The following is an 11151-nucleotide window of genomic DNA, read 5'->3' as shown; positions in this document are numbered from 1 at the left end:
GCGTCTGTTGGTGTACTGCATGGACATATGGATCCTGAGCAATCTGGTAAATAAAAGTTAACACATTCCTTCCCTTCCACATACCACACAGACATTCACTCAGACAGAGCCCACTGATCCAAGTCAATAGGTCATCTGAGCCCATTTCTGTTCACGAACACTGTTCTCTGCTGTCCCAAGTTTCCCTTGAAGTGTACCAGTAAGTGCAAACTATTGGTGACTCCATAAATGTATATGCATGGGCTTTTCACTTTGATGGAAATATGATTACAGACTGTCATATTTTCCTTTACATAATCTGAATGTCACCACCATTGAATGTTAGTTCTTTTTAACAGCAGTAAGATTTACTTATGGACTAATACACTGAACAAAAATGGAAACACAGCATGTCAAGTGTTGGTCTCATGTTTCATGAGCTGAAATTTTCCATAACCACAAAAAGCGTATTTCTCTCAAATTGTGCACAAATTTGTTTACATCACCTTTGACAAGATAATCCACATGTCACCCGTTGAGCATGTTTGGGATTCTCTGGATTGACATGTAAGACAGCGTGTTCCAGTTCCCGCCAATATCCAGAAACTTCTCACAGCCATTGAAGGAGTAGGACAACATTCCACAATCAGCCTGATCAACTCTATGCGAAGGAGATGTCGCAATGCATGAGGCAAATGGTCACACCAGATATTGACTGGTTTTCTGATCCCCGCCCCTACATTTTCTCTTGGGTATCTGTGACCAACAGATGCATATCTGTATACCCATAAATTAGGATGTAATTAATTTATTTCAATTGACTCAATTCAATCTTGTCTCAGGATGGTAAGTTGGTGGTTGAAGATATCCCTCTAGTGGTGTGGGGGCTGTGCTTTGGCAAAGTGGGTGGGGTTATATCCTTCCTGTTTGGCCCTGTCCGGGGGTGTCCTCGGATGGGGCCACAGGGTCTCCTGACCCCTCCTGTCTCAGCCTCCAGTATTTATGCTGCAGTAGTTTGTGTCGGGGGGCTAGGGTCAGTTTGTTATATCTGGAGTACTTCTCCTGTCCTATTCGGTGTCCTGTGTGAATCTAAGTGTGCATTCTCTAATTCTCTCCACTCTTTCTCTCTCTCTCTGAGGACCTGAGCCCTAGGACCATCTGACATGACTCCTTGCTGTCCCCAGTCCATCTGACCGTGCTGCTGCTCCAGTTTCAACTGTTCTGCCTTATTATACGACCATGCTGGTCATTTGAACATCTTGGCCATGTTCTGTTATAATCTCCACCTGGCACAGCCAGAAGAGGACTGGCCACCCCACATAGCCTGGTTCCTCTCTAGGTTTCCTCCTAGGTTTTGGCCTTTCTAGGGAGTTTTTCCTTGCCACCGTGCTTCTACACCTGCATTGCTTGCTGTTTGGGGTTTTAGGCTGGGTTTCTGTACAGCACTTTGAGATATCAGCTGAAGTAAGAAGGGCTATATAAATACATTTGATTTGATGACCGATTTCCTTATATGAACTGTAACGCAGTAAAATATTTGAAATAGTTTATTTTTCAGTATAGCTCAGACTGCAGATTAATTTGAATTAGGACATTATAATCAAACTTGGTCTTTGAACCATTCAAAACAAATTGTTTAAGAAACTAAATAAAAACAAATGAGTCAATGAGAACAGTTGTGAACAAATCTTACAGCAAAAATCCCACTTCACATGTGGTTATACTCTGGTAATTGGGTCATGTTCATCAGGCAAGAAACACAAAACATCTGCTCTTATCCAATAACTTTTCCATTTTGCCCCATTGCAAACTGCTCTGCTACATTTTTTCCCAATGCACAAACCCCTGGTTTGTTTCTTGGTGCTGCCATGATTTGGCATTCAGAACAGCACATTTGCTTTATTGTCCCAAATTGGACCAGAGTATGCTTCTTTATGACATGGTGTGAATTAAGTTCAATCCTTCACGTTGAACAACAGATACAGAGTCTGTTTAACATAGCTACAATTTGAGGGAAACTTAGTGTTATGGTGAGCTAAAAATCCCCTTGGCAACCACACCAAGTATCATACACACACCAATAAAGGCAGCAGCTACCATTGTAACATTTAATATATATATATATTTTTTATTCTTTAAAATAATATATATATATATGTTTTTATTCTTTAAAATAAGACTGTCTGGTGAGTTTAGAACTTCCTGAAGGAAATGTGATGAACACTTAAATAGCCCATCAGAAATACCGCCAGCCCACCTTCTTGCCAGGTACAGTGCAATTTCAATAACAATGAGAGAAAGAAGGACAGCCTTCTCCTTTTAAATCCCTCCAGACAAAAAGGACAATCAGGCAGAGCAATTATTCCCTACTCCACATCCAAAGGGGGTAAAGAGGGGGGGGGCAGTCTTTTGACATCCCTGCAGCTCCCACTCCAAGCCCCTATCAGTCCAATTCTGACAATAAATTAATATGCATTAACACAATAGCATAGGTCAGATGGTGAGTGTAAGTGTGTACATGCGTATTTTACATGAGACGGTAAGGCAAGTGAAACGTGATGGTCAGAATGTGTGTGTGCTGGAGTGTATGTGGTATACAAGGACACTTGTCTGTAACTGTCGGTGTGTGCCTGTGGTGAATGAGTCTGTGTGCAGTAAGCTGAGGTCTATTTTGCAGTTGCAGGGGAAGAATGGTGAGTGGAGGGACACCAAGGTAGGGGTGTGAGGTGTGGCCCGGTCAAAAGCGGATGAACGTGGCGTCGATCTGGCGTACGGTGGGCAGAGCCAGCATAATCTTCCTGCGATATTGGGGGTCCTTCTGCAAGGGGTTCCTCTCCAGGTACACCGTCTCCAGGGCCTTGGAACTCTTCAGCTCATCTAGATCTGACCAGTTCTCTAGCTGATTATCATTCATCTGGGAAAGAGTGTATTTGAATCAAATGTCAATTTTCCAATCAGCAACAGACCTATTCATTCCTCCAACAAGTGACAGCGCTCTATTTATTATAAAATGGGTGGTTCGAGCACCGAATGCTGACAGCCGTGGTATATCAGACCACTTACCATGAAAACATTTTAACTGCTCTGAATTACATTACTAGTTTATAATAGCAATAAGGCACCTCAGATGTTTGGTATATTGCAAATATACCACGGCTAAGGGCTTTACCTGGCACGCGGTGCGTCGTGCATAAGAACAGACCTCAGCTGTGGTCTATGGCCATATTCCACAATCCCTCAGCACTTAAATGACTAATGATCCATTATTTCTCTTTCCTATTCACCATAAACCTTAAATCTCTTACCCAGAATTCCTGTAGGTCTGTTAGATGGCTGATGTTTTCAATTTTCTTTACCCGGTTGGCTGCGATGTCGAGAGTTGTGAGCTTTTTCTGTGTGGCCAAACAGCATCAAAATAGACACACTGATTTCTGAAACAATTCTTGACATTGAACTAGCATGCAAGCACAGATTCAACATGGACTTAGCAATAACTACAGTACATGTCATCACCAGTGACTACATGCATTGGCTGTGTGGGGAACATTTTACCACATCGGTTTATTGGGCTTCCATAAACATTGCATTCCTGAGGTAATTTCATTAGTCGCCGCGGCAATGTGCATGGCCCTACAGTCATGTGGTTGCCGTTGACACAGACTCACATTGTTCTCCAGGCCCTCAATGACCTCGATGCCGTTGTGACTCAGGTAGAGTTCCTTCAGGTTGACCAGACCCTGCAGTCCCTCCATCTTGGTGATGCGGTTACTCTGGAGAGAAAGGAACACAACATATCCTCAAAGACCAAAATCCATGTCTCATTGTATCATCATGATTCGATGGGTTTCTACAGTTCAGCGCGACTAAAACAGCACACACAGTTGGGTCACTAAAGCAAGAAAATGTGCATTTAACATTTCTGCAGTTTTCAAACAATACATTACAGGAAGCAGTGGTGATGAATTCAGAAAGTAAACCGAATTACAATTATTCCCAACTGAAAATTGTAATACTTCCAGAATTGACCCAAACCATGGTGTGTGTTATATACACATACCTGGATGCTGAGGACTGTCAGGTTGTGAAGGCCTTCCAGATGCTGCAGCTGAGTGATCTTATTGGTGCCCAGAAACAGACTCGTCAACGAGGACAGCCCGTCCAAGTTCTCTATTAGCTGGAAACAACGAGGCATGCACACAAGTTAGGTCAAGCAATCATTCCTCACCTCTTTAAAGCAACAATGATTCTGGTACAATACTCAAAACCAAATCTATACCAATACAAAAACATTATGTTATACACATTCCAATTCCATTCCAAGACATCCCAATATATGTGAATATGCAATTGACCAGTCTTACCCGGATGCGGTTGGAGCCCAGCTCCAACATCTCCAGGCCGGTGAGGTGGTCCAGGTTGGCAATGTGGCTGATCTTGTTGTGCAGAAGAAAGAGCTTCTTTAGCCCCGTCAGACGCTCCAGACCCTCCACCTTCCTCAGTAGATTGAAGGACACATCCAGCTGGCTGGAGAGCAGAGTCAAAACACATTCAAGTTCAAGTCAACTGTACAGAAACGGTGCATGAAATAACAATTGCTTCAGTCAGTGTAAATGGGGAGAGGAATACTTTAGTGTACATGGGTGATCATTGAGGTAATCTCTAGGTCAGCTGATAGGGAGGGAAACACTGGCGTGTGTGGTCCCGTCAGACTCACTCCAGCTCTTTGAGGGTCTGCAGGTTCTCAAGTTTGCGGATCTGGTTGTCGTAGAGATCAAGTTCCTTCAGCATCACTAACGTCTCCAGGTTTTCAATAGTCTTGATCAGGTTCTGCCTTAGAGAGAGCGTCTGGACACGCACAACATTAAATATATCTAGTCATACTCTTTATGCTCACAGTCCATTATTCCACTGTGATAATGTCACCCATGTTTCCAATAAAATAGCCATATGATGTTTACGATGGGTGAGTGACAGCCAATAGTCAAACTACTGACCTTCGCCTTCCTCAACACCCCCATTCCCTCAATCTTCCCAATACGACAGTGGACAAGATCAACATCCTGAGAATAAGAGGGGTAGGTATTCAGTAGAGAACTACATTGGAATAGCATTCATAATTCCATGAGGCAAACTTACAGCAACTTATTTCATCTGTCATGTAGCAGACGGTTTTATTTTTTAATTAGAATTAAGTGCCTTGATCAAGATTTTTAACCTACCGTAATTGCTGGACTATTAAGCGCACCCGAATATAAACCGTACCCACTGAATTATTTAAAAAAATATGTATTTTGTACATAAGCCGCCGGTGCCTACCGGTACATTGAAACAAATGAACTTTTACGTCACATTATGAGACGGTGCTCAGTTTTTTGGCGGCATGAATCTTGTGAAAGCGGGAAAAAATTCAATAAATTAGCCGCGTCATTGTATAAACCGCGAGGTTCAAAGTGTGGGAATAAAGTAGCGGCTTATAGTCCGGAAATTACGGTAGTTGGCTCGGGGATTTGAACCAGCAATAGTTTGGTTAATGGCAGAGCACTTAACCACCTGCCGCCATTATAACACTCCTCCCCCTCCCTCACCTCTTCCTCTGGGTCCAGAGTTATGGTATCCATTTCAACAGGAGACTCCTCTTTAACTGTGTACAAAGAGACATGTCAAGGGGTGTCTTAACACAGCATCTAACTAGAGTAAAAGTATGCGCTAGCTACAATAGGACAAGATGTTCTCAAACAGTTTAAATCAAAATCTTTCCTTCAGTTTGTGTCTACGAAGCATGACAATATACTTGTGTGGAACTACAGCTTGTGTATTGCCACCACCTGTGGTATGGGGCTGATTGGCATCAACCTCCCCATTGATGCTCTTCCTCCTGGTCTCATCATCTCCAGACTCCTCTGACTCACCCTTCCGGTCCACTGCACAGAGGACAGATGGGGAGGCAGTCCCTTCATATGTCGTTTGGTCATTATACGGAAAACTCAAACGCCCATGTAGCAGACTCAAGTGATCTGCTATGGTATTGGCGTCTGTCTGCAACCTACTGCTACCTGATCAGTCGCATGTTCATCATTAGCAACATATTTATACTATTAGATCTTAGAGCTTAGAAGATAGCAAGTTTTCCCGACTGCATCTGACATTTTTATTTTAGATGTTGAAGAATCCGAAAAGAGGGTAAAACCTCTACGTTAACTGACTTAAAGGACCAACCAGCGAGCTAGCGTACCTTGACAGACATCACCATGAAATGTTCCCACTTAGTTGCTAGGCTAATGTTAACTAGATACATTAAACAAGGATGCCATTCAAACAAAATACATTGACATGTTAATGTAACTACATAGTTGTTTGCTTGCGCACGAAAACAAGACGTTATTGAATGACAACGCTAACAAGCAAGGTAGCTAGCTAACGTTACTACCTAGCTATCTGGCTAACAACATTAGCATGTTCAGGGAGGGAGGAGACAAAGTTGCACACAATGAAACACCCTCGGGCATACATATATCAATTTCATCACTCTTGATAAAATATTTCAGATGCCGTACTTAAAATGTTCACTCACCTTCCATCTCTTGCGGCTCTCCAACAAACAGGGTAGCCATGTTTGTTTCCTGATAACCCTCCCTTTTTATTGGTAATCTCCTCAGTCAATCAGGAGGCTGCCTTCGAAAGGGGTGCGCCACTGGTCATAATATACCATTCATCCGCTTTGTGTGTGCGATATTCAAGTAAAAAAAATCCTCCCTTCCTCCCGCTCTGTCTCTGTCTCTCTCTATTTCAATTTTAAATGTAAGGGCTTTATTGGCATGGAAAACACATGTTTACATTGCCAAAGCAAGTGAAAGAGATAATAAACAAAAGTTAAATGAACAATAGAAAATGAACAGTAAACATTACACTCAGAAAAGTTCCAAAATAATATTAGGTGTTGTGGTATACAGTGTTGTAACGATGTGCAAATAGGTAACATAACTAAACATAAATATGGGTTGTATTTACAATAGTGTTTGTTCTTCACTGGTCACCATTGTCTTGTGGCAACAGGTCACACATACTGAAAATATTGCTGCTGTGATTGCATACTGTGGTATTTCACCCAATATATATGGGAGTTTATCAAAATTGGATTTGTTTTCGAGTTCTTTGTGGGTCTGTGTAATCTGAGGGAAATATGTGTCTCTAATATGGTAATACATTTGGCAGGAGGTTAGGAAGTGCAGCTCCGTTTCCACCTCATTTTGTGGGCAGTGGGCACATAACATGTCTTCTCTTGAGAGCCAGGTCTGCCTTGAGAGTAGTCTCTCTTAATAGTGAGGCTATACTCACTGAGTCTGTACATAATCAGTCACAGTGGTCAGGTATTCTGCCACTGTGTACTCTCTGTTTAGGGCCAAATAGCATTCTAGTTTGCTCAGTTTTTTTGTTGTTAATTCTTTCCAATGTGTCAAGTAATTATCTTTTTGTTTTCTCATGATCTGGTTGGGTCTCGTTGTGTTGCTGTCCTGGGGCTCTGTGGGGTCTATTTGTGTTTGCAAGCAGAGCCCCAGACTCTTCTGCAGGTTCATCTCTCTATAGGTGATGGCTTGTTATGCACGGTTTGGGCATCACTTCCTTTTAGGTGGTTGTCGTATTTAATGACTCTTCTTTTGGATTTTGATCATTAGTGGGTATCGGCCTAATACTGCTCTGCATGCATTATTTAGTGTTTTACGTTGTACACAGAGGATATTTTTGCCAAATTCTGCATGCAGTCTCATTTTGAATTTTTGGTTGGTGAGCGGACCCCAGACCTCACAACCACAAAGGGCAATGGGTTCTATAACTGATTCAAGTATTTTTAGCCAGATCCTAATTGGTATGTCTAATTTTATGTTCCTTTTGATGGCATAGAAGGCCCATCTTGCCTTGCCTCTCAGATCGTTCACAGCTTTGTGGAAGTTACATGTGGCGCTGATGTGTAGGCCGAGGTATGTCTAATTGTTGGTGTGCTCTAGGGCAACAGTGTCTAGATGGAATTTGTATTTATTATCTTGTTATCTGGACCTTTTTTGAACCTTCAGTATTTCTGTCTTACTGAGATTTACTGTCAGAATCTGTGCAGATTATTTAGATGCTGCTGTAGGCCTTCTGTGGTTGGTGACAAAAGCACCAGATCATCAGCAAACAGTAGACCTTTGACTTCAGATTCTAGTAGGGAGAGGCCGGGTGCTGCAGCCTGTTCTAGTACCCTCGCCAATCTGTTGATGTATATGTTGAAGAGGGCGGGGCTTAAGTTGCATCCTTGTCTCACCACACAGCCCTGTGGAAAGAAATGTGTGTGTTGTTTGGCATTTTTTCACACACACTTGTTTGTGTACATGGATTTCATAATGTTGTATGTTTTTCCCCTGACACCACTTTCCATCAATTTGTATAGCAGACCCTCATGCCAAATTCAGTCCAAAGCTTTTTTTAAATCAACAAAGCATGAGAAGGCTCTCTCTCTCTCAGGCAATGTTTATAAAGTCGCTTCCTGTCTGGCTGGCTGGTTTTCCACTTGATGTAAAGTACACAGAGTGAGACCAATACACTGCTGTTCTTATTATCTTGACACAGATCTTTACACCCAACAGTATTCCGTTCCATTGTGTGCCAAACTTTATAGGAAAAGATCTCTTCAGACACTACTACTGGAGAGTGGGACAACAACCCTCCCGACCCAGTGGTGTGCTGTCTGAAGCACACAGTGGTAAAACTATCTAGAGCATGTGAGGGATCATTCTTTGATATACTCCCTGTGCATCACATGTGTACCATAATATGCTCTAGTTAGTACATGGAGATAACAGCATGCTCTTTGACCACTTCTTCATGCCAGGTGCTGCCTCCTTGACCTATTTAGTTTTCTTTATATTGCAGGAAATGCTTTGTAGGAACAAAATACAATGCAATTCCCTGTTGTTGTCTTAACACACACACACACAGTGGTGTAAAGTACTACTTAAGTAGTTCTTGGGGGTATCTGTACTTTACTATTAATATTTTTGACAACTTTTACTTCACTACATTCTAAAGAAAATATGTACTTTTTACTCCATACATTTTCCCTGACACCCAAAAGTACTTGTTACATTTTTAATGTTAAGCAGGGCAGGAACATGGTCAAATTCACACTCTATTCAGGAGAACATCTCTGATCATCCCTACTGCCTGTGATCTGGCAGACTCACTAAACACAAATGCTTAATTTGTAAATTATGTCTGAGTGTTGGAGTGTGCCCATGACTACCCTTAAAATAAAATAAAAACAAGAAAATTGTGCAGTCTGGTTTGCCTAATATTGGTCAGGGTGTGACAATGATTTACACTTTTACTTTTGATACTTATGAATATTTCAGAAATTCCATTTACTTATGATCCTTAATATTTAAAATCAAATACTTTTAGACTTCCACTCAAGTAGTATTTAACTGGGTGACTTACTTTTACTTGATTCATTTTCTATTAAGGTATATTTACTTTAACTCAAGTATGACATTTGGGTACTTTATCCACCACTGCACACACACACAGTAGCCTATGTACTGTATACTGGGGTTTGATAGTGTGTGCAACTTCCTCTATCTTCCCTCTTGTGTTCAGCTGTGGGACAATGAGTCAGACACAAATAGACTGAACTCTACACATTTCATCTGTGCTCTAGTTATGTTTGTAACCGTAGAGTCATGATGTTTGAAAAGATCCACCTTTACAATAGAGGAAGATACATACTGTATATGGACATAGCATTCCAAGTACTATATTTACATTTAAACCACACAGATTATGGAAAAGCATTTGCAATTGCCAGTTCAGAGTTCATTTTATTTTTTGTCACAATTCATGCTATCACATTAAGGAAATCAAACGGCAAAAATGATTGTCATTTAAGCATTTCTGTTAGATTCTTTTTAATGTGTCAGTGTTGTACTGGATGGTACCATGGAAATGAAATATCAAACACACTTTGTTATTTATTTATCAAATTGGCAGACAATATGCATACTCAATCATGAAATTGTGTCACAAAACAATGCTTACCCATTTAGGCAAAGGAATTGCAGACATGATATTGATTTATAATTTTCCCATTTGCATTTCCAATTCCGTTTCGGAAGCAAAATGCTTCCGTTGCTCACTTTTCCATTAATTTATTGTCCAATATGTTCATTTTACCACAACATTCTCCACTATTATGACTGTTGTGGATATAAGGGTGTTCATAACAAATGCATAGTCTATAAATGTTTGCTTTTTAATATGTTTTGTTGTAGACATGGTCATTCAGTTCCAGCGGTCGGGAGTGGTCGGTGAGGTCGAGCAGGTATTGATCAACGGAGCTGCTCTCTCCAGCTGCGAGAAAGACGTCAACGTCATTCTCCGTGCTGTATTGTTGGGCAACTACAGCGAGTCTTTTCAACAGGCGTTTGAGATAGAAGAAAATGTCAGCAACACCATGACAAGTAGGCCTAATGCATAACTATATGAACTTACTGAAACACACCCATACAGTACACAAACCAAACCTTTTGAGAGCACAGTTGCACAACCTCAAGGGCACAATGGCAGGTACCTGAGACCTGACACTTATTGCCCATGCTGGGACAAATCTACCTCCTTGACTGACAAGGTTACATTCATTCTTAACCATTCCTTTCCTTTTTTCCCATCCATGACCAGAAAAGCATACTTACCAGTACCTGCGTGTGCATGAAATCAAACTGGACGGATTACGAGTAGTGCATTTGACTGACCGGCTCCTGGTTGACGGGAATGACTTCCTGACTCTGGACCGAAACACAGACACCTGGACAGCTGAGGTACCACAGGCCCTAGCGCTCAAACACCTTTGGGACCAGGACACTGAGCGCACGAGGCTGGAGAGGATTCAACTCCATGAGAGCTGTGCCAAACTGATGAAGGAGCTCACACATTCTGAGCCCATCACCACTGGAGGTAATGTCACAGGGGGGCCTACTTGGTGACACTATGTTTACAGTGTACATTGAAAGAGTAGTGTATAGATTAGAAGGCAGTGTGTAGTGCATGGAGATGTGTGGAACTTAGGCTTAGCGTCAACTGGTAAGATGCTTCAGGAGGACAGTTGCTAGCAAGGCAGAGGTCCTGGGTTCGAGCCTTGGTGTG

At 41.8% G+C, this 11151-nt stretch overlaps 1 protein-coding gene across 1 annotated transcript; it reads right to left on the bottom strand.

Annotated features, from left to right (window-relative positions):
- Window positions 1-1511: 1511 nt before the first annotated feature.
- Window positions 1512-6681, bottom strand: LOC118394583 (protein phosphatase 1 regulatory subunit 7-like). The gene is made up of 10 exons (XM_035787899.2): window positions 6551-6681; window positions 5805-5900; window positions 5565-5620; window positions 4974-5039; window positions 4694-4824; window positions 4341-4503; window positions 4037-4153; window positions 3645-3749; window positions 3285-3371; window positions 1512-2893 (listed from the first exon to the last, which is right to left on the bottom strand). The coding sequence occupies exons 1-10, from the start codon at window positions 6588-6590 to the stop codon at window positions 2717-2719; spliced, it is 1038 nt and encodes a 345-aa protein (XP_035643792.1). The 5' UTR covers window positions 6591-6681; the 3' UTR covers window positions 1512-2716.
- Between the last annotated feature and the right edge of the window lie 4470 nt (window positions 6682-11151).

The sequence above is a fragment of the Oncorhynchus keta genome, chromosome 15 (genome assembly GCF_023373465.1).
Source record: "Oncorhynchus keta strain PuntledgeMale-10-30-2019 chromosome 15, Oket_V2, whole genome shotgun sequence".
In the NCBI taxonomy this organism is placed as follows: domain Eukaryota; kingdom Metazoa; phylum Chordata; class Actinopteri; order Salmoniformes; family Salmonidae; genus Oncorhynchus; species Oncorhynchus keta.
The sequence above is the reverse complement of the archived record's forward strand: the minus strand, read 5'-3'. Positions and strand labels throughout refer to the sequence as shown.

Bases quoted from the DNA above. Each gene is read 5' to 3' on its own strand.
- LOC118394583 (XM_035787899.2), bottom strand. From the start codon at position 6,590: ATGGCTACCCTGTTTGTTGGAGAGCCGCAAGAGATGGAAG. The intron at 5,621-5,804 runs GTGGTGGCAATA...CTTTGTACACAG, and splicing joins CAATCAGCCCCATACCACAG to TTAAAGAGGAGTCTCCTGTT. The intron at 4,825-4,973 runs GTCAGTAGTTTG...GTGCGTGTCCAG, and splicing joins GGGTGTTGAGGAAGGCGAAG to ACGCTCTCTCTAAGGCAGAA.